The 25,038-nt window shown below is 32.4% G+C and overlaps 1 protein-coding gene across 1 annotated transcript in view; it reads right to left on the reverse strand.

Moving 5' to 3' along the window:
* The window catches only part of LOC129220114 (uncharacterized), a 47,699-nt gene extending 24,532 nt beyond the window's left edge, over positions 1 to 23,167 (reverse strand). Inside the window, exons 1-4 of the mRNA XM_054854456.1 lie at positions 19,211 to 23,167; positions 14,304 to 14,507; positions 9,183 to 9,406; positions 4,674 to 4,752 (exon numbers count right to left, since the gene is read on the reverse strand). Coding sequence (XP_054710431.1) covers positions 4,674 to 4,752; positions 9,183 to 9,406; positions 14,304 to 14,507; positions 19,211 to 23,167 — 4,464 coding nt within the window. The remainder of the gene's footprint in view (positions 1 to 4,673; positions 4,753 to 9,182; positions 9,407 to 14,303; positions 14,508 to 19,210) is intronic.
* Positions 23,168 to 25,038: the final 1,871 nt, after the last annotated feature.

Raw genomic sequence — 25,038 nt, forward strand, 5'->3', positions numbered from 1 at the left:
ACAACAGCGGTGAAATCGGCGCAAAATAACGCAGCTTTAAGGGTGTGAGAAATTAAATTTAATGAGAAACCTGTTTCATGGTGCAATTTGAGAGCTCTACTAGCGGTTATCAATGAATTTAAACGTTGCCGCTCGAATGGGCGAGCATGAGAAACAATACGAAAGAAAGGTGGGGGAAAATTTCTTCAGATACGCCGCAGATGTTAAATTTCAGCTTTAAAACACGTATAAGCCGCAGCTTATCTACCCGAAATTACGGTAATATCTTTGCAAAGTCTTACGAAGATGAGACCTGCGTGAGGACACTCTTGATCAAGGCACTTTTCAAGCAAACAAACAAAAAGAAAAAGCATCATAAAAACAAGTTTAGGAGCAATGTTCACCAGGGTTGGCAAAAACCCGTGTTTTTTTTAAACTGCCCATGGACCCAGGGTTTTTTGGGTTTTTTTAAATAAAACCCAAAAAAACCCAACTAAAGTTGAGTTTTTTATAAGAAATGTGGGGGGTTTTTTTGTCTTTTTTTTAGGGAAAATGTGGGGTACTTGTAGAATATTGGAGCGTAAGTACATGGACAAAGTGCAAAAATTGTCTTCGGGTAAAAAAAGCTGGAAAACTAGTTGAAATTCAGCGTTTTCTGGAGAAAAATATAAAACACGAAAAAACCCAAGAATGGTGAAGTTTCAGATTTTTTAATTTTTATTATTACCAACAGTTAAGGTAAAGTTACTTCTCGAGTGATAAAATCTATTGCACGTTTTTAATTACTACATTTTTTTTTTTTTTTTTGCATTTTACTTAAATGTATTTTATTTTGTTATGTAAAACTACTGTAGAACCTCAAGTAGTTTAAATCCCTTTTTACTGAATTCCAGCTTAATCAAGATATTTCTTTGAACTTTATGTTGCATGTTTTTCCATTTCTGTGTACAGAGTAAGAAATATTAAACTTTTTCGTAAGATAATGAAAATACTGTACCTGTTCTGTTTTCTGTCGACCGTTTGAAAAATCTATTTATTTCTAAAAAATATACTTTGTGTTTATTCGAGATTTGTGACGTGTTGGTTTCTGGAAAATATTTCACACGAAAGCCTTTTAACTAGATTAGTTTCCTCTGTACAATCTACAAATATTGAGAAAATCTGACAGGACTTGGTCAATATAATTTGAGTTATTTATTGACCAGTTAAAGAAAAAAGTTAAATACATTTATTTAAAATCTGAAGTATTTTTTTAATGCCGTTAAGAGTTAAGAAGTACTATTGAAGTTCAAAATTCATTTTTTATGTTCATTGTCTGTGGTGAAGAACAAATAAAAAAGAAGTTTATATTGTAAAAGTATTTAAATTAATTAATTTTTTAAAAAACTTCTCAGAAAATTAAAAAAAAAAACAAAAGTGGGTTAAATAATGGGTTTTTTCAAAAAAAACCCATTGGGTCCAAACCAATTGGGTCCAATTCGGCGAACCCTGATGTTCACACAATCAGACATAAACTTATATAATCCCCCTTTCTTGTTGCATTGGGAGTTTAAAATGTTTATGCATAGTGGGGAAAGGGGGTCTTTGTTCCCTTTTCTCTCTTAAGGGGTCACAGCACCTTTCAAGCAATTTTTTTCAATTTAAGTAAATTATATTTTTCGTTGAAACCATAACATGCTTACTTACTTAGTAATCAATAATTTATTTTAAAAATTTTTAAATATCGCTCACTTTTTTCAAGAATTCAAAACATTTGGGAAAATTTCAATTTTTAAAAATTCTTAAGGCTTTTTTGTTCTTAAACTAATATAAAAAATGATTTTGCTAACGATCACAGTCATCATCTCTAAAAATCTGTGCATTCATTTGCTTTTGTGCTTACTAGAAAATTTTCTGTGATCAATAATGTAAAAAATCGTAATTTTTTTCAAAAAAAATTTGGTTTTTAAAGGTATAACATGCTTTAAACATTTGAGTACTTTATAAAATGCTTATCCAATGCAGTTTTGTTAAATATATTATCCCAATTGCAAAAAATATTACTTTAAAGCTGTATCTTTAATAGAAAAAAATTCTTAGGGATTCTTATGACACGAAAACACAAAAAAACGATCATCGAGAAAAATCAAGTTAAAGTTTTCTTTTTGCATAAGAACACATAGCGAGCACGACCTAAAACTACTCATAACTTTTTTAATATTTGAACTAAAGCAATGAAACTTTTCCCCTGTATTTGGACTAATGTTTAGTTTCGAAATAAGCAATAAAATATTTTTTGATCGTTTGGTCATTGTTGAGGTACTATAACCCTTTAACCATAAACAATATACTTATTCACTGATTTATTTGGCAATAATAAAATATAAAGATAAGTCACATCTTTTAAAGGAAAATGTGTGTGCAGAAAACTTTTAATTTAAAAAAAATTTATTTCTATTTCACTGGATGGCAATAATTTGCCACTGGTGCCATGAACATGTCTTCACTTCAATTGCCCGACAAAATAAACCAGGGTTGGCAAAAACCCGGGATTTTTAAAAAAGCCCATCGACCCAGGTTTTTTTTTAAATAAAACCCAAAAAAACCCAACTGAAGCTGGGTTTTTAAAAAGAAATGTGTTTTTTTTTTTGTCTTTTTTTTAGGGAAAATGTGGGGTACATGTAGCATATTGTAGCATAAGTATATAGACAAAGGGCAAAAATTGTTCTGGGGTAAAAAAAAGCTGGAAAACTAGTTAAAATTCAGCGTATTCTGAAGAAAAGTATAAAAGACGACGAAACCCAAGAATGGTGAAGTTTCAGATTTTTTAGTTTCCATGATTACCAACAGTTAAGGCAAAGTTACTTCTCGAGGGATAAAATCTATTGTTCGTTTTTAATTACTGTTTTTTTTTTTTTTTTTTGCATTTTAGTTTATTGTATTTTAATTTGTTATGCAAAACTACTGTAGAACTTCAAGTAGTTTAAATCCTTTTTTACTGAATTCCAGCTTAATCAAGACATTTCTTTGAATTTTATGTTGCCTGTTTTTCTATTTCTGTGTACAGAGTAAGAAATATTAAACTTTTTCGTAAGATAATGAAAATACTGTACATCCTATTCTGTTTTCTGTCCGACCGTTTGTAACACCTGTTAATTTCTAAAAAATATACCTTGTTTATTCGAGATTTGTGACGTGTTGGTTTGCAGAAAATAATTCACATGAAAGCCTTTTAGCTAGAGTAGTTTCCCCTGTACAATCTACAAATATTGAGAAAATGAGAAGTGACAGGACTTGGTCAAGATAATTTGAGTTATTTATTGACCAGTTAAAGAAAAAAGTTAAATATATTTATTTAAAATCTTTGAAGTATTTTTTAATGCCGTTAAGAGTTAAGAAATACTATTAAAGTTCAAAATTCATTGTTTATGTCCATTGTCTGTGGTGGAGAACAAATTTAAAAAAAAAGTTTAAATTGTGAAAGTATATAAATTAATTTTTTTAAAAACTTCTCAGAAAATTCAAAAAACCCGAAAGTGGGCTAAATAATGGGTTTTTTTAAATGGGTTTTTTCAAAAAAAAAAAAAACCCATTGGGTCCAATCCGGCCAACCCTGAAATAAACAAACTGGACGAGCAGTGACTAACAGTTTATTTTTCAGAACATTTTTCAGATATTTTTTATTAAAACGCCAAAACCAGCAAACTCCAAAAGATTTGGGGGATTTGATGCATCCTTTAGTCTTCAAAAAGTAGCTTAAATTGAACGGACAGCAGTGACCTGCAACTAGTGTGGTGAGCGCTCACCTACTTTGTCACTTCAATTGGCCTGTAAAACAACCCAACTTAAACAATACTGAACAAGTGATCGTTTTAAATTAAAAATTTTAAAAAACCCCGACTGAGTCGCAAATGTTGAATCAAGAGGGAAAATTGAAAATCCTTTTAAAAGCCTTATACTATGAAAAAATAATGACAAGTATTTTATTTGTTATCAAATAAAAACTGGCAACAGATAAAAATTTTAAATCATTGCTTTTAATTCCCTTGTCAGCCAACAATGAATTCGGTTACCAATCGCTTGAATAAAGGCTTAGCCGTATTTAAAATCTGCTTTAAAATAGCATTATAATTCAAATTCTACATAACATGGAAGTTCCAAAGACATTCTATCAGACGCAGAAAAAAAATCTTTATTTTGGTACTAAATTTTAAAATTTCTAAATATGTTTCACTGCAAAAATCGGGAAAAACCTTTTAGAAGTTTTTAACTAATATCTTTGTTAATTAATGTCATCCAAAGACGCAACATAGCTAAGAACACTCTTGATCAACTCTCCTTTCAAACATTTTTTTTTTTCAAAATCGGTCCATCCGTTTAGGCGCTAGAGTGCCACAGACAGACACACAGACACGTCAAACTTATGACCCCCTTCTTTTGTATGTGTGGGGTTAAAAACAGTGGGTTCACTAAATCTTTTGGAACAGTCTGTAAAATGCCAAAACAGCAACTGTAAAAATGTTGGGGGGAATGGCCAGCATACTCTAATCCTCCGGATGTAGCTTAAATTTACGCAACGACTGAATCTGGCGTTGACCTAGGCAAAGTGGCAGTGTTACAGTACTAACTTTTGATTTAAAGGGATGACTTAACTTTTTGCCCCACAGAGCCAATAACGGTAAACAGATTTGAAAATATACCAAAACTTTCCATACCTTAAAAGAATAATCTGGATCCTTTTTGGAGCCTTGATACATATCACATGTATATCCTTTGTGATATACAACATTACAGCTGAAAGAAATAAATTACAAAATTAAAAACAAATGCAAAAGAATCGACATATGCTAAGATACAGGGTTCGAAAATATGATATTTTTGAAAATATCCGATATTTTGATATATATATCAGATATTTTGATATGATATGATATTCAATGTGATATGATATTTTCAATTAACACAAACTGAAGTCTTCCAAATAGTAAATGCATCCTCAAATCACCTCTTTATTTTTCTTATATTATTAGAACAATATGTAGACTTGAAACTAAGTTTTCTCTCATTATTTACATCTAATATTTCATTTTAAATGTATCAATTTTAATGGAGTTCATTTAGCATTAGCTGTTTCACTCATTTTTCTTCTCTTATTTTCTTTTAGTTATACGATTCAGAAATAAATAATATGTATTAGTCGGTGCACAGTCATAAGACATTTTCTTTTATCTGAGCAATGTTTAAAATTTAATTAATTACATTCATGAATTAAAATTGTTACATTACTAATAATTTTATGAATATAAAATACAAGTAAGAAAGAAATATTATATTACTTTGTTATATTAATGATGTATTAATACATCATGAAAAAGTATAGTATACAACGTTTTAGTTATTTTTAATAATAAATTAACAATATTACGATGATTAATATACTTTTTGTATTGAAAATACTGTAGTTCAAAAAATAAACATAAAAAATATCATGATAGTTTCAAAATAAATATTGGATACATATTGTAAGAGATATCGACCGATATATATAATGGCGACCCCTGCTAAGACATAAATCAAAGTCACTTAAAAAAGAAGGTAATCGATTTTTTTCTTATTTAAGCTGTTATTGTTTTAATTATTATGAATCCAAAGATGTCTGAGTCAGTACCATTATATCCATAATTCAAATGGCCAGTTTTGTTACTTTTGGAAAATAATATATAATTTAGCGTTTGAAATCATTGGTGGCTCAGGGATCCAAGATCCATAAAAATTGCTTCGAACAACCCAAGAAATAGAATTCAGTAGTCTGTGGGACCAGTGGTTGATCAGAGCCAATTGTGAATTTTCATTTTCATTGTAAAATTATATTTTTTAATTTAGTTATTTTGTTTGAATAAACTTTGGTAAATTTTTCTCATACAAATTTTTAATTAATGTCAATCAGCTCAGTTATGACAATTTTGTGAGAAAAAAAAAAATAAATAAAATGGGGTTAGAAAATATAAGTAGAAATAATATTTTAAATTAACTACATTTGGTAGTAAGTGGAACAGTCATTCTCTTTGTGGACAACCAGCATAATTCATGCCTACTGGTTCCCAGGCCAGTTAATCTTTCTAAGGATTTCTAAATACACCCTCAAATCACCGTTGTTTACTTTCTTATATTATTACTAGCAAAAGTACCCGCCGCTGCCAGGGTCAGTAATAATTGTGAGAAACAAGCGCTACTTTCATTCGCTTTCTGTTTTAACTGAAAGAACTTACAACACGCCGCTTTGACGTGATTCAAAATTGAGCTTCTTCCTTACACACAAAATTAAAATAGCAATAAGAATAAAGAACAAAATAGTATTCAGTTAGAAACAAAAGCACAACATTTAAGCATACAAAATTGTGAAGAATTTTCAAAATAGGAAATTTCACTTGTTTTAAAAGATTTTTCAGTTAAATTTTTTTTTTTTTTTGAACATAGTCTAAAACTTTTTTTATACGGCTATTGAAATACGAACAGTTTTAAAAAATGTAGCAGCCAATAATCCTATTATACTTGCCTATTTTGGGAAATTTAAATTATTGTGGGTTCTTGGTGCGACTTAAAAGGTTACCAAATTTGTGGCTACCCTTTTGGGACATCTTGAATAATGCCCCCCTCCCTACTTGGTAAAACTGTCTGTTACTAATTTTCGTCAATGAGATAGTCGCCAAATACTGAGATATTTTTGTTGACCATAAAATGATGCTAAATATTTTCATTTGAAATGTTTCTGCAATGAGTAGTAAAACTTGGTGAAAATTGAGCACAAAGACAAATTAATGAAAGTTTTTATGCTGCTAATATATTTCCCTAATTTAGTTAGCGATATATTTTACATTTTAGCAAAATTTTTAAAGATTCTTTTAATGGCGATATTTTGTTTACGTAGTGAAAGCCGAAAAACATTATTACGTAGTCTTTGGCTGCAAAAGTCGCACCAGTTGAAAAAATTGCTTCAACATTGAATCGTTATAATTAATTATTACTATGTTCTTATTTCTATGAAATTAATATATATATTTAGTAACTGGTTTCCAATTGTATGTTTGATGCATAAATTCGTTTGTAAATAATAAACTTACGGATATTTTGAAAAGACTTTTTCTTCCAGAGTAGGAAAAAACAGGCTTTTCTGCCTATATGTTAAAGTCCAATTGGAGAAAATTTCTTATGTGATTGAGAAAAATGGATGTCATACTAGAAATCTATGCACCCAATAGAATAAAAGTCACTCATATCCCAAGAAAGCAATAAATTTCATGCTTGCTCCGGAGAAGCCTTGATTCAAAATTTTCATTATGACTACTATTAATATTGCTGTTGTAAGGCAACGAATTTTCGTAACAATGGGTTTTATATTTAATCATTCAATGGGGAAATGACATGAAATTTACTCTTTTCCATCATGACTTTTATAAATGAAGTTTTTTAGAAATAAATTATAGCCTATGTTGCTTCCTGAGAATGTAGCTATCTTTGATGAAAAAATGGTTGAAATTGGTCCAGTAGTTTTGAAGATTACCCCGGACATCCTTACATACAGAAGTAGCCATTTATGCATATAGATTATTAATTAAATAGACTTAAAATTGATATTTCTTTCATTATTTGCATAAAAATATACAATTTATGTAAACATTTACACTTAACATGGTATTTACTATTTATATATGAATGATATTTTCAATTACTTGATAAAATGTGATAATCTATTGTTTTTCAATATACAATATAACGTAACTCATATTGGCTATCATATTTCCTGAACTGAACACAGTACAAAGCTTATTGAGCTTGAGATACAATGGTATTTTTGCTACCTTTTAGGCTCCCCCCCCCCCCTCCCGCCAAAGAAAAAAGACCTGTTAGAAACAATAATCAATGACATTTGCACTTTAACGTTCAAGAAAACGTTTAACAAAAATTTGAGTGGGCCTTTGAAAAATCATAAAATTAATGCTAATACATAATACAGTGAAACCTGTGTATAACAATACTGTCTATAACGATAACCTGTCTATTACAATATTTTTTTAGGTCTCAACAGTATCGTTGTAGATAGGTTTTACTGTAGTTATATTGTTACAAATTCCGTAAATAGCAATTATTTTTGCGATTAATTTGTCGTAATCTAGCTAAATTAGGCGTTTACTAAATTATCTTTCATCTAAAATTATTGTAGCAACGTAACCTGCAAATAGTTTCTTGTAATGAATATACAGCCCCCGTACATTCGGCCGAAGTATACGGTCTCCTCATTTCTGAATGATAAAATTTGTGAATGGAAAGAAATAAGAAAGTGTAGAACAGCGTAGCATTTTCTGGAACAGTTGAGAGGTCTCTTTCGGTGTCTATTAAAAAGGCCGTTAAGCATGATAAAAAGTCAGTTTCGATTGAGAAGTTGTACTGAGAGTGTATTCGCTCTGTTTATTGCGAGGCATTTCGCTGTGTTGTTTTACTTATTTGGATGTAAATACGTGTGTAACCGTTGAGTTTACGGTGTTGATTGATATTTTCTTAATTGCTGATGATTAATTTAGCAGTTGTTGACGATCTTTCCTGTACACAGTGTAAATAAAGCTCCTGTGTTTTTCTCAAGAACTGTGTCGTCCTTGCAAGAAAGTTGAAGCTGCACCAGAACCCTTAGCAATATGTATATGCTTATACATAATGCAATGCTTATACATAAATAGCATCAATATTCTATTTATATGACAATACATAATTTTCACATAAATAGAATATTAATGCAATACTTTCACAAAAATAGGTAGTGAGAAGAAAATCCTGGATTGGCATTTGCTAAAGCATTTTTTTCAAGCATTTAGATTTATCTTTTTGCAGGCCTCTAAGTTCAATCAAGAAAGTGCTTTACCAAAATTGTGTTTATTAAGTTGTCCATAAAATTGGGAAAAAAAATCAAAAAGACATTTTTACATTGCTTTTTTTACACATAAAAAATATAAATATTTTAAAGCAACTTCATAAAAAAATTGACTAGTCAGAGTTAAAAACAGATTTCTTAATTTAAAAGAAATTATTAATATTCTCTAAGTATTTCAGACCCATAATTTACTCAAAAATATCATGTACTTTTTACTTCAGGCACTTATTTCATCATATAAAAACAAAAACGTAAAAAAGAGAAAAATGACACAAGGTGTAGAAATCTAATAAAAACATACTTCATGCAAATATCATTCTTGCACAGTGGGCACTTCCATGTTGCTTCCGAGTTGGATTTTTTAAGAACAAACATATTGCAGTCTGGAGCAGGACAAAAATATAGAGTGGCATGGTTTTTTTCTTGATAAGCCTTCAAAGCTCTTTCAAGTAAATTATTTATCTCATTTTCATTATTCTTCAAAATTTTTCGGATGTCTGCTAAGACTAAATCCTTGCTGCATCCCTAGAAATACACAAAAATTAGCACACTTTTTTCAACTACTAGTCTTTCATTTTCAAAGAACTAAAATAAATTACAGTAAGAACTGGAGATGGAAATCAATGATGTTTGTTTAAGTCAATAGCAAATTATTTGGCAGTAAGTTAGCACCTTTAAGCCATGGCTAAGGCTATAGGCACTCATATTGGGGGGGGGGGGGGGGGGGGGGTAAGTTGGGGCTCCTCTTAGAAATTACAGGGGTGATTGTGAGTTCATCAAAAAATACCTGAAAGTTTCAAAGCGAGAACGGGGGGCGGGGTAATCTTTGGCCCCTTATTAAATAGTTCAATAGTCAGAGTCAAAATAGTGTGTGTACATTTGATTAAAAATTTTAATGGGTTACAAAGTTTCTTTTGAGCTGGTGTTATACAAGATTATCTTGACATTTGTCCATCTTAAGGGATAGGTGTCCATCTTAAGGCTCTTGCAGGTATATTTGATGAGTATTATATAATTTTTAAAAAATTGCGGAGGTAGGGAGATAAAAGCATAACAAAAAAAAAAAACGTAATTCCGGTATTTTCGGACATAAAAATACCGGAAATACGTCCGAAAATACCGGAAATTCGGTAAAATACCGGAACACAGTCACCCCTGAAATTAGAACTTCCTTGCTTTTAGCACTTTTTTCTTTACAAAAATATAAAAACATTTCTTCGCCAGCCAATAATGAATAAGTTATTGAAAATATGTCAAACTTTAATAACTCTAATCTGTTACTGAAATTGGTTTCCATTCAATTTCAGAATTAAAATAAATGAGTTTTAGAGGAGTTTTGAAGGAGTGAAAGGAGATTTTGAAGGAGTATCGTATTCTTATAAATTAGGAGTTATCTTATTCTTATAAATGTTGATAGTTATTTTCAACATATTTGACCCATTTCTTCCTTCCTCACACTTCACCTTACTTCTTCCCTTGTCACATGTCATTTTTCATAAACAATTTGCTATAATAACTATGTGATGTCACCTTTGTCTCCATGTCAGGGCATGACATCACTTGTGGACGACTCATTTTAGAATGTCAAAACTGCAATTTACTAAACAATTGTTTTTTGAACACAATCATTTACAATAGTACATCTACTTATGTATTTTTAAATACTTAAATAATAATTGGACAAACTGACTTTTGTTGCTGAGAGTGTGGTGGAAGGAAAAGCAATAATCATAAAACTTGAAGAAAGAGTCATGCACCATTTAAGCATGTTTTACTTTACTTATGAAATGTAATATCACTTATGAAATGTAGTCATCTAATACTAATAATATTTTTCACATTCAACTTTCATGACTTCTATAACCAATTTTTATAAAACACATCTTCATGAAAAAAATAAAATAAAATCGCTCTTATATCTTAGCCCTGGTGACGAAGTTGTCGATCAAAGTATTTTAAATTACTGTTATAGAGGAAGTTTATGTAGTCTTGATCTAAAAAAGAAGGAGCTTTGAAGGAGTTAAAACCAAAATGAAGGAGTTAGATGGGCCCTTCAAAAAAATTTCCTAAATGAAGGAGTATAGGAGGAGTCTTGAAGGAGCATACAAACCCTGATTGAGCCATGGCCGATTGAAGAGGACAAGGCAAGGGCGTCCAAAGGGGGGGGGGGGGCTCCAGCCCCCCTTTGAAATTAGAACTTCCATCCCTTAAGTACTTTTTTCTTTGAAAAAATGTAAAAACAATTCATCTCCAGCAATTAATGAATACCGTATATAATCGCGTATAAGTCGAGAAATTTTGTCCGAAAAATGAGATCAAAGGAAGGGGGGGTCGACTTATACGCGGGTCAAATTTTCCGAAATTTTTTTTCCGATCAAAGAGAGCTGGGAAGCTACGAGAAATGCCGATGTGCGGTTACAGGTAGTTGCTGATAAGTTGATCGTGTGAAAAATTAAACTTATTCAAAAATAATAACTAAAAAAACCTAAATAATACACATAAAGATAATTTTATTCCTCTTTATTAAGGATCAAATCAGCAATTAACAAATATCGTGAAGCGTATGAAAATATTTATCGTCAACAGTCACGCCATTCAGACTGAGAGTGCGTTCGACGAGCACGACCGGGAGCGACCGGTTAGTGAATCACGTGACAGCTAATGATCACGTGCTCAAATCAACCAATCAACTGCTTAGAATGGTAACCGGTTGATCATAGAATGCCGCGGTTAGTAACTGGTTACTTACCGGTTTACCCATAGACTAATAATAAGAATAGACCGAGCTATGGCAACCCTTTTGCTGCTCATAAACCAAACCATGTGACTAGTGGATATCCTAGCAACAGCGGGCGTTGATCGTAGCAGACGATCGAAATAAAATAAATAAAAATTGATGTAACACGGAAGAATGATCTTTTATGGAGTCCGATTTGTAAATTTGTTATTCTAAGTTGTAAATATTTTGTTAATATAGTGAGTTTTTCGTTTAGAAAGTATTGTGCATTTTCTTTAGTCAATTTCAATAACTCTCTAAGCAATTAAATATTCAAGCGCCCAAAAAGAATCGGCAAACGGTAAGATTTTTACCTACAATTTCAATTTAAGATACCGATTAGTACATTTTTGCGTTAACGCAAAACGTTTACGCCATTACGTTTACGCCAACGCTGACGTAGTAGTTCCGAATGAAATAAAAGTTACTGAAAACTGTGACCAAAAACTATTACTAGTGTCAAAATAATGCATAACTAAAAAAAAAAAAACTGTTCAATCTCTGCACTTGGAAAAATTTTTTTAATGAAAACACATTGTCTTAAAATACATGTCGAGTGTCAAACTATAGATAATGCTGCCATCTAGCAACCATGCTGCCAAAGTCTTCGCCAAACCCTTCCACTAGTCACGTGATACATCTATGAACCAATTTTCTTCATCAGCAAGAATGAAAAAGCTCGGTCTACTCTTATTATTAGTCTATGGGTTTACCGGTGAGGTTCGTCGAACGCAACCTCTGATATCATTGACGATTCTGCAGCCGCCGATGTATACGATGACGCGGTGATGACGGAAGCGGACTTTAATGAACTTTTTTTTTGCGTCCGACTCGGAATCCGAGTTCGAAGGCTTTTAGAAATGTTTTCCTATTTATTTCCTATTTTATTTGTAAATAAATGCGTTCATTATTTTGAAATTTCTTTGAAAATAATTCGCGATGGTTTTGGAAAGTATGGGGGTCGACTTATACGCGGGTTTTAGATTTTTTCTGGATTTTTTCTCTGAAAAAGGGGGGGTCGACTTATACGCGAGATCGACCTATATGCGAGTATATACGGTAAGTTATTCAAAATGTCAAATTTTAATAACTCTATAATCTACTGAAATCAGTTTCTATGGGGGAAAATATACTGCTAAACCATAGGGAAAACATCTGAGCCGCCCCCCCCCCCCTTAAAATTTGCATGTGAGCGCCCTTGGGACAAGGACTACTGCAAGAAATAAGGGGCATTCCAAGGTATTTTTGACATTTATGTAGAGTCCGTAACGTGACCTTTTTTGCCATAACTTTTTAATTTACTGTTTGATTAGAATATTTTATTTTGATCTTTTCCTACCAACACACCAGCTCAAATTAAAATAATTTGCAAATCATGCGGTAAATTAAAAAGTTATGGCAAAAAAAGGTCACGTTACGGACTCTACATAATGTCAAAAATACCGTAGAATGCCCCATAAACAAACCAGAACTCTTGGCTGCATTCCAGTGGTGTGCAGGCGGAATGCGCCATATCAAGAGTATTTGTTGTCTGGTTAAGGAGTTGATTTCTAAGGAAGTAAACTCACAATAATTGTTCATCTGAAGATCACAACCATTCTTGGCGAGTGCATCAGCAATCTCATTTCCAAAAACTCCAATGTGGGATGGAATCTATTGGAGGCATACTTGTTTCTTCCCACCCATCTCATGGAGAAGTTTCATGACTTTTTGGCTTGGGGTGTTAAAGATTTCAAGCCAGTTTTTAAAACATTGTAAAGTCGCCTCGCTGTCAGTCGATATCCAAAGTGGTTTACATGTGGTTTTTACGGTTGGTTGGAGCCCCGAAGACAGATCTGTTTTTCGATCCAGACCCCTGATCTAGCACCCTTAGAAGTGTTCATTTAGAACAGGAACTTGGAAGACCTTCGGACATTGAACTTATTTAACGTGCCCAGCCACCATTAGCGAATATGGAGAATCCTTGACTGGCATCGAAGACAGGAGTCTGATGCCGATTGGGTCACCACGCCCTGTATGAAATACTAAGTGGCTATTCATTTTACGTAAGGCTGATTTTTTCAATTTTTGACCCCCCCCCTCCCCCCATGTCAGAGTATGCAAGATTTCTCAAACGTTTCCCCCCCCCCCCCATTCTTATGTAAGATTCCATTTTGTTTTTCAAAACAATAAAATGTTGTTAGAAAAGCATCAGTTACACTAAAACTCCCAGTTTGACAAAAACCAAAGATTTTTTATTGATCAAATATATGATGCGACACTAATTAAAAATAAAACATGCCATATATAGTGCGATTCTTTTATGAATTTTCATACTATTCATTTTTTGTGAAACAATTAAAAAACAGCTAATCCTAATATGTGTTTTACCTTCCACACACAGACGTAAATGAAATATGATCCCTACCAAACCACTGGAGTGTTCAATTTCTAATATTAAATTTCGACTTAGAAAATATTACATAAGAATGGCTTTGACCCCCCTACCCCCCCACGCAAAGTAAGGGTATGTAGATATTTTTCTAACCCCCCCCCTCGGAACCCTTACTTAATTAATGAATGGCCCCTAACAATATCCTATTCCTGATTCTCAAAAAAAAAAAAAAAATCAACATAGATTTTTCAAAAACTGAGATGAAATCTTACTTCAGCACAGCATTGGATGGGAAACTGATTTGCTTGCGTTAATCCATTGACACATTCAATACAGTACACATGGCCGCAAACTTCGAGGCAATACGATTCCCCGTCTGCAGGACACATGCAAACTGGACAACATTCAGCTGAGAGGGCAAGTATTTCATTTCCAATTTGCACTGTGCTAGACAGTTCGTTCAGACAGTTCTCGGCCTGAAATATGCATAGAAGTAATGAGCACCAGGTATTTTTACTAGGGTTACCAAATATCATGATATACTTTTCAAAAGTTTTGAAAATATCAGATTTTTCGATATACAGTCGACTTTTGATAGCTGGAAGTCCCAAGGGACGGGCTAAAACATTGCAAGTGATTGGTAGTTCAAGTTATGGAAAGTTTCCACAACAGTCTCAAGAGTTTGGGACCCGATGAAAGCTTTGAGATAAAAGAATACAGGGGTGTCTCTCTTATAACACGGTTAATTCGTTCCGTGTAGTATCAAAACCGTGTTATAAGAGACTTTTTTTTAAAACTCTTTTACACTAATTAATCATGTATATAGTAAAAATCACGTCAATATCTATCGTGCTGCATCGAAATAGTGTTTCGTGTTGTATCGAAACCGTGTTATACGAGACTTAGAAATAATGTGAATCACGGGATGTGTACTGTGTTATATCGAAACAAAGTTTCATAAAAACAAAGTAAAAACTTATTAGAGTTATCAAACATTAACAGAATGTATTAACCAAAAATGAAATTCCATCATTTTTAAAGATAATATTCGTATTATATCAAAACCATGAAGTATTAAATTCAAGTTTCGTACCGTGTATTATCCAAACCGTGTTATAAAAGTCACAAATTTGGTACCGTGTAATATTGAAACAGTGTTGTACAAGTCCCGTGTATACAAGGGACGCCTGTATTCGAGTTATAAGTTTGAGTTATCAAGATTCGACTGTATATCTAATATTTTCAAACAACACAAACTGAATCTTTTAAATAATAACTGCATCCTCAAATCACACTATTACAGGGTTCATACCCTTAAGGGAGAAAAAAATTCAAGCACTTTTCAAGTACTTTTCAAGGCAAAAAAAATTTTTTTCAAGGCAATATCATAAATTTGTACTAAAAATATTGTATGAAGATTTCATTCAATGCAAACATATTAATAATAGGTAATATAAAAAAGTAAAGAAAACAAAATTGCCTTTTCTACAACAACAGACTCTGATAAAAAAAGATCCACTGTGTTGAAAGTTTTTCTGCAAATGTCTGAAAAACTTGGTCATAAAGAGGAGCAGGTCCTACGAGGTTTAATTTTGAAATCTTAACATTCAAAGAAGTATATTTTATAGAATATGCAAGTTAATATTTATTTTAAAAAAAATAAATTAAAAAAAAGAACCTTTCCTGAGTAATATTAATTTTTATCAGAAGAAACCACAATGCCTAAATTCAATGGAACTGCTAGAGGAGGTTTTGATTGATAGTGGTTCATACACATATAAGGGCGGTTAGGATCAAAAACACAACCCAGAGGGTAATTTCCGGTTGCAAAGTTTAATAGTATTAGACTTTTGATAATTATTTATGGGTATCAAAGTATAAATCAATCAATCGATTTCATACAAAATCACCTGTACGTTCCACCGAGCTAATCGGGGAGGGGGGGAGGATAATTTTTAAAACTAAGACCCCTATTACTTAAATATACATGTGTACAGCAACTGCTTTTGAAACATATAGAATTCATTTCTTATGTTAAAATAATTTATGAAGTTAAAATATTGCACAGATATGCCCTTTGCCTGTTGATAACCAGCAACAAGCAAAGGGCCTAACTAGGTTGGTCCTAGTCAATTTATTTGACCCCAATGAATATCAATGACCTTCCTTAAGCTATCTACCCCTTTGCTAATCACAGCCTCTTCTGGTAAGCTGTTCCAAATGCCCCACAACCCAACAAAAGTAGTAATTTTGAATATTTGAGGTAAAGAAGGAAAATTGGAAGTAGGGAGGTGAAAACATAACAAACTCTACTGGATTTCCAGTGAATAACCAAAACACAATCACCCGTGTTATATACCTTAATTATTTTAGTAGACATAAAAAAAATAATGTACTTATAAATTCAACTTTACAAAATTGTATAACTCAACTTTATCATTAAAATAAAAACTTTTAAGTCAAAATGTTAAGTGCTCAATCGCTTAAATTAAAAATTTTTTCAAAAAATCTGTAATAACCAAGAATTAGCTAATGATAAAATTAAAATCAAAATTGCAAAATTAAGCAAGTATATATGTAATTAAACAAAACAAAAATAATTAACTTTTTACTTATTAAAAATAATATAAACAAGCTAATCTTATGTAGCATGTGTCAAAATAATTTCTAATTGCCAAAAAATATAAAAATATTTACAAGATGCAAAAGGGTTGAAACCTCAAACAAGAGAAGCAAGCTGTCACGAATTAAATTCAATGCTGGCATGTTTTCCATAAAATAAATTCATTAAATTTTTACTAAAATTAAACATAAAATACATCATGAAATTAAACATAATCTAAGGTAGCATGTATGAAAATAACATCTGATTAGCCAAAATATTTAAATATTTGCAAAGATGCAAAAAGATTCAAATTTCAAACACGAGAAGCAATTTTCCGCGAAGTCTAAGTTAGTTCAACGTTGGCATGTTTTCCATAAAATAAATTTGTTAATATTTTACTAAAATTAAACATAAAATATGCTAATCTGAGGTAGTATATGCGAAAATCACAATCGATTAGCCAAAATATTTAAATATTAGCAGGATGTAAAAAGATTGAAATTTCAAAAAAACAGAGAAATTTTTCGCGAAATTCGGGAAAATTCAATGTTGTTATGGTTTACAAAATAATTCCTTTTTTAGACATAGAAATTAAACAAAAAATAAACTAATCTGAGGTACTATACGTCAAAATAGCTTCCGATTGTAAAAAACTTCAAAATATTTACAAGATGGAAAAGGATTGAAATCCCAAACAGGGAAGCGATTTTTCGCGATGGTGCAAATCGAACGCATGTTCATAAAATAGCATTAGTAAAATACTTTATTAAAAGTTTTAAGCACAATCCGATGATTTTTGAAAGAATTTAAGCACCAAGAAACTTTTTCAAGGTTTTAAAACTTTTTCCAAGGTTTTCAAGCACTTGAAAATGAACTTTTTTTTTCAAGCACTTTTCAAGGTTTTTCAAGGGCGTACGAACCCTGCTATTACTTATTTTCCTATGTTGTATCTGATGGTCGCCGAGAAAAACTTTGGTTCCATTTTTCTGGCTCAAGCAGGTGCAATTTGGCCAAAAAATGATACTTTTGGAGCAGTATGGTGCAAAGACTCTAATTTGGTGCACCAGTTGGCGCACCCAAAATTGGCGCAACTGTCCCACCCCTGTGGATACAGTAGAATACCTTTATGATGACGGCCTATAAAACGTCATTCTCTATGATACTCGCGTCTTTTTAGAAGTAAGCAATAAGTTTTTCAAACACAAAAAGTGTTCATTTTGCCATGCAAACTAACAAATCTTTGGCAAATTAATTTTGAAAGTTTCTCATATTCCTATCTTAATTGAAAACTTTTAAATGATGATTAGTATTCACTGTAAAAAAAAAGATTTTTTTTTTTTTTTTGAAAATGCAGCTGTTATGTGAACTATGAAGTTAGCGAAAGAGCACAATGCACTTTCTTTTTGATTACGAAACATATTTATTAGTGAATAGTAATATGTATATTAAATTGCATGATTTGATTTGAATAATTTGATTTGCTTTAATACTCATTGCAGTGACTTATTTTAATGGGCAAATATATTAAAATACTCCAAACATTTTTTTAAATTGCTAGACGATCTATACATGGCAAAATATCTGATTTCACAATGTACAGTGGCTCCCAAAAGTGTTCGTACACCTTGAAATTTTGAAGTAAAACCAAAATTACGCAAAATTGAATTCGAATATGAAGTCCAATTTTTTTTCACACTATTCCTATGCCATTCTGAATAAAACCCAGTAGTTTTTTTCAGAATATTGCCAGATTTTATCTTTTAAATTTGTCAAAAAAGGAAGAGACTGAGAAAGAATACGCCACAAAAGTCATCGTACACTCAAATATTTTCGAATAAATTCATGATTAAAATTATCATATGCTTTTTCAATATTTTTGCATTGTGTTGACCCTTATAAGTCATTTGCCTTTAATTTTTTGTGTATTTATTTTTTGACATTTTTTTCAAAGTGTACGAAGACTTTTGTGAGATAAAATTTCGGGCAGCCCTTTTTGGTTTTTGATTTTTAAAAAATTAAGTTTTAATGTTTTATTAAAAAGTTTCGTGTAGTTTGTTAAAAATAGATCATAGATCTTATAATAAAATACCTATTCCGAAATATTAATTCTAACCAATGGATAAGGGCCTATTTCATTGAAAGTCGTAGGTGTACGAACAACTTTTGGGAGCCACTGTATGTTATAAAGGTCTAATACTGTACAAAATTAAAACTAAGGTAATTATAAATACATTGTGCTTTTTTCTGCACTTTCCCCATTATTTTATTTATTTATTTATTTTTTTTCATTTTTTAGTTTAAGCTACATCAATACAAATTATTAATTATTTTTAAGTATTATAAATGACTATTTACAAAGCCATAGAAACTGTTTCGTTAAATATATATATTGAATATTATTTTCACATAAATGAATGAAAGGAAGCAAGAATTTTCAATTTCAAAAGACACCTCCCAGAATTATTTTTTGTCTCTACTACTAAGCATGAATTAAGAGTTGAATTCTTAATAGTACTTTGATACTATCAGTGTTTTTGCCAGACAAAAAACTAATTTAATGAAAAATTAACTTGCCTTACTAATACTTTCTGTGGTCCCTTGAAGCAGAAGACTGTTGGATTTTATGTCCAAAACAGCAGACTGCAAATTACAATCTTCAACCAATGTAGTCGGATTAACACCATACTGCTTTATGAAAGCTTTCAAAAACATTTTGTTGCTCGCATCATTTGACAACTGGATTGTTTTCATGACTTCATTATTGCTATCATCCAGAAATTGCCCTATTCGCAACCTCGCGTTATAACAGTTCTCTTCCGACCCGTACAACCTAATGACTTTTGTTTGGGAATTGATAATGATGAAAACATTCTGACTTTTTTCAAGTGCTTTCAACCATAAAAGTCCTCCATGACAGAACAACTTGTCAAAATCCTCCCGGTTTCCAAATGCATTAATGATATCCCCTTCTAACAGCTTCGTTATCGTCCTGTGGAGCATTTGGACCACTTCATCGTATTGAGACGAAAATTTTATTTCGGCAAGATCATCTTTATCGATGGTATCGATCGTAAACTTAAAAACACATTCAGGTCCATATTTTTCATTTAGTACACAATTGAGCTTCTCGAGTGCCTTTTGAAAACTACTTTTCAGTGCCACACACATATTTATACTGCACTCAATCTTTGAGCGATATAATACCGAACATGACAATTTCATGCCATTTACAAAGGTACGTGATAAATTATACACTTCCAAGTCGAGATTTCTGTCTTCAAATACGTCGATAGTTGCCTTCATGAAGATATCTGTAGGCAAGGGTTGATGCACACATATTTCAAAATTAACGAGATTCGAATAATTTACACAATTTTCAAGAATAATACCGTACACTTTCTGAAGATCTTGTTCTGACGTTTCAAACGCAAGTGAATGCTTCAAGCTCACTCTGTACTGAACATTGGGCAGAATTTCCGCAACGGCTTTCTCGAACTCTTTTTCGGTCGTATCGACGGGAATGTCCGACACTTTCAACTGATTTTCGCCGAGACTGCTTCTTTGTATGAATACATCCGTTCCCAATATGTGAGTGACTTTCATCGACAACTTACGAACTTCGGTGAAGCCGTCGCCGGCAATATCGATAAAACCGATACCTGTGCATGGACGTCTCAACCACTTCAGCTTGATGCAGTTGGTGCTGTCGGAAACCAACTCGACATCTCTGGCTTCGACAGTGGCCGAGATGCTCTTCGGTATAGCAGTGCTTCCTGAAATCGCCAAGCTTATAGATTTGATTTCAGCACCCCTTCCCCAAAGCGCTTCGATGGGCATCTTATTCTGCCGATTCTTCAACTCGATGACTTTGACGACTTCTTCGTCCGACACTTGCTTCAGATTTTCGTCTAAAATATCTTGTATGGAACACAAAACAAAATCAACGATGTCGTTCGGAGCATACATGAATATACACCCTTTCTCTTGTGAGGGTTCGATAAAAATTAGCTCACAATTAGCTTCCTTTTTCAAATTCTTCTCTATTTTTTTCAATTCTTGACCATTTACACCAATAATCAATTCATTGATTACTTTCCCACCCACATGCTCGATGACCCTTTGAATGAGTGATTTTTCGAACAAATCTTGATAACTATAACTTAATAAACCAGTTTCAAGATTTTGAAGTACTATGTCGGTCGTCAGAGCTGTGACAAAGGATAAACCTTGCTTAGGTCCTTTAATGGCATGATCATAAATTATAAATTGGGGATAGTTCCCGTGGCAGATCATGGAGTTTGGATGAATCGATGCGAGTGAATTCGTATGGAGCATGCGATATCCACTTCTGTGGTGGCCAGTGAAGACGCACAAATTGTCATAAAAGCACTTAAATAATAAATCAATCAGATGGGCTGATATTTGCGAGTCCGAATAATTGCATTCCAAAACGAAATTCATGGATTCCGAAATCGTAGAAACGATGTTGGAAACTTTCTGCTGAACCAACTTCATGGTATCGTACACAATGAAATTCTTTTCGCACCAGGAATAACTACAGTCATTACAAAACCACATCTTAAATGCAAATAAAAATGATAGCAAGTCACTGTCAAGCTGTAAAAACTCAAGTTTTGCTCCATCAATTACTTTTTGGGCAGTTTCATCGGAGGTATGCTTGAAAGGGTTCCTCTTAATAATAAGAAACGCTACTATAATTATAGTTTCTTGTAGTAGCCCATATTTCAACCCGAGCAAAAGCAGCTGTGAATGTCTAAACGAGAATGGCAAAGAAGCAATGTTTTCCCCTAATGTGGTCAATGTTCGATCTTTAATCGCTTGAGATTTTTCCAGCGCATCGGTAACCTTTTCTTCGGTAGTAGGAGGAAACCCATCAACAAATTTCAAAGACTTGCCAGGACACTGCCTCAATATCTTGAGCAACGAATTACATGGATTAAGGCACAATATTTCTGGTTGTTCGGCATGGGTCATTTCGTTGAAATAGTTTTCTTGATTGTACAAGCGGTAACACACTCCTGGATAGTAAGTTCCGGCAAAACTCGTCCTCAGCATCGCCGTGGAATGAGAATTAAAATTTAAAATACAAGAGTCAACATTCTTATCAGAATCAAAACAGAGGTCAAAGTTCAACCCAACATCAACAACGTAACGTATTGTAGGCACAAGAATAACTTCAAAAGAGCTAGTAGCAAAATATATTTTCCTAATACTCTGTTTCTGTAATAGCATTTCCATATTATCAGCTTCCAAGTTGATTTTATCAAACAACACATATTCCACATTTTGCAAGTTATATAGTTCCAATCTTTCACATAAGGCAGTAGTAGTTTTTTTGGCTTCTGAAAGGGTAGGCACGAAAACAAGTATATCGCCAAGCTCATTCAAAACGAGTATCGAAACGATTGTGCGGATAACTTCACCGACATAGTCGTTCTCCACAGCCAAGGGGGCACTCTTCCAGACGACCTTGACGGGGAAAGTCAGAGTCGGCACACGGAACGTGGAAGGCGAAAACTCGGAAAAATAGGAACAGAATTTACGATCATCATCGTACATAGAAATAAGTAAAATGAGCTTCATGTTCTCTCGCTTTTGCAAGAGCTCATGTACATTGGCCATCAAAAGATCAACATTTAAAAATCTTTTCAGCTGAAGATTAATAATAAAAATTGTATTTCCATCTTGAAAAGAATGTACGTTCGATATACATTTCAACAACCTGTCAACGGATAAAATACTTATCCGATTAATGGAATATGCGGAACTAGAAAAATTTGTTTGAGTCTGGCATTCTAATATGCTATTAATTTTGCTGATTAACAGAGATCTTGATATGGAACTCGATTCACAACACACGACCGAATGATCAGACATTGAATTATTAATTAGCAGCGGCAGTACGACGTTGAAATAATAGTGACTTTCAGATGGTATCACAATCACTTTGCTTTGCTGTATCATATTCAAAACTTCATTTCGGTGTCCATATGCCGGAAAAAAATGTTCAAACATCTTCAGCTCATTTTTTATCAGCTTCATCGCAAGATCCTTCGAATACGGCTCCAGGCTCGTACTGGGCGAATAGACATACTGACTTTTGATATTGGCAATGAAAGATTCAAACTCTTTTTGCTGGGAATTCAAATTGAAGAAATATTTCTCTAAAGCTTTTTGGCAATGCTTTTTGCTTTTCAAGGGAGAGAACTTCTCTCGCTCTCTCCGAATCTTTTGCGTGCACTGCTCCGTAACGTCATCTAAATGCTGCAAAAATTCTAAAGTTATATTTGATTGTTTTTTATCGCCAATGTTTTCGAGAAAAGAATGGGAGTGAAGGGTTGAAAATCTGAGAGCACCAAGCCCTCCTAATTCCAGATCATTAGAGTCGTCGGATTCATCTAAGTTGTTCCAAACGGATGACAGACCAGTGAAACTTTCATTGTTCTGATACTGAAAGGAATAATTTGAAAAGGAGGCATGATCGAAGCTTCCATCATCATCCGTAAACATTGTGTAGGTTATTATTTACTTGGCTAGGACATCCCAATCTGGAAAACAATTGATAAATAAATAAAAACTTTTATCAGGATCTTCCTCATTTTTAAAACTAAAAAGAATACAAGTATTAAAGCATGTGATAGTTTAAGAATACAGCTGTCCCTCTTTAATATGGTTAACTGTGCTATATTGAAATTGCGAGCCTTTTTTATTTATTTATTTTTATGCATTTACATTTAAAAAATTAGGTCAGTAAGTATGATGTTCTATTTAAAGTTTTTTTTTCTGTTCATAATCAGAACCGCATAGTAGGAAATTTTGAAACAATGTAAATCAAGGCAATGTGTACAGAGATAATTCAAAGTCAAGTCTTTAAGGTGTAAAACTTGATGATAGATAAAACATTTCAAGAAAACACACAAAATATGCTATTTAGTTTCATGGTCCCTCCCCTGTAAAAATTCTTTACATATGCATACAGAAATCATTGGGGGAAAAAAACATTTAAATTTTCTTTTTATAATTTTTTCAGTTTTTGAATGTGTTGTCAGCCCAAAATTTTCGGGAACAACAACCCAAAATTTTCTGAAATTTTGGATCACAAACATCCCTAGGTTGAAGATAAAATCAGAAGTTTCAAATTTTTAGATGAAGAAACCGAAGTCGAAATTGTTGTTTATTTCAAAATCTCATCCTGTACATTTTCGACAATTATACAATTTCAAATCTAGTAAAATATTGAAGACTAACTTATTAATCGTAATTCAAACGGTCCCAACTACTATATATAAATTTATATATTTTATAAAACTTAAATAAATTTATTGTATGTGTGTGTATAATTATGAGAGTTAATAGTACAATTTTTTCTAAACCTTAAAACCCATTAAGCGCCAAGTCTCCCATTTTGGGAACCTTCAATTAAGATTTTTTTCTTCATCAAGTAATTAAGATATCATTTTGAATTTTTTTAAAATGAATGATAGAAAATCAAACTTTATTGGTAATTTTTTCAAAACGGTTTGGAATGTAAATTATTTTTTAAAAAAAATTTTAATTTTGCAAAGATTTCTTGTTTTTGCATTACACGGGAAAAAAATTCCCTAAAAATAATTAATGCGAATGCAAGGAATTAGAAACATGAAATATGAAGCTCAATAGACCTTTTTTCAAATCACAACAAACAGGGGGCAAGAAAAATAATTTAAAGGAGTTTTATATGACTTTATTTACTAAAGTCCCAAAATGGGAGACTTGGCGTGTTCTGATTAGCAGAGCAAGTCATGCCTAGTAGAAATTGTCTTCACCTATTTTGTATGAATGAACTGTCCCCTTTTTCCCTGTTGAAGCCACAGCCTCCTTTGTATTTTCTCTTTGTAAACACCCTTTTGTTGCTCAAGGTCAAAGCAGGTGCTTTTATCAAAACAAGTGACATTCCATTCGTTTAGAAGAAAGTTCTGGAAAAACAGAGATGCCAATCTTCCCTAAGGAGAATGATGCATCTCTCTGAATTTCTACAAATCGCGAAAGAGATTCCCGTAAAAGGAAATCAAAATTCCCTTTAAAACTATTCGTCCCCTCCCCCATAAAATATTTCGTAGCTCAGTCAGCGCCATGCTCCCCTCCCCCTTCAATAAGGGAGGTTGAATTTCAATAGAGAAATTTCTTCACTTTTGTTTTTAAATCAAAAATGTCGTTAGAATTTTTGACTTTGATACGAGCTTCAAACAATATTAAATAATATATTTAAGTTTAAAACAAGAAGATGAGTGCAGTATCACTTGTTTGTAAATTGCGAAATTCTGTTTAGATAGTTGAGAAAAAAAACTTTAATGGAAATCGCTTAGATCACAGATAATGCGATAACTCTCAATTTACTTTTT

Source organism: Uloborus diversus, chromosome 4 (genome assembly GCF_026930045.1).
Source record: "Uloborus diversus isolate 005 chromosome 4, Udiv.v.3.1, whole genome shotgun sequence".
Classification (NCBI taxonomy): domain Eukaryota; kingdom Metazoa; phylum Arthropoda; class Arachnida; order Araneae; family Uloboridae; genus Uloborus; species Uloborus diversus.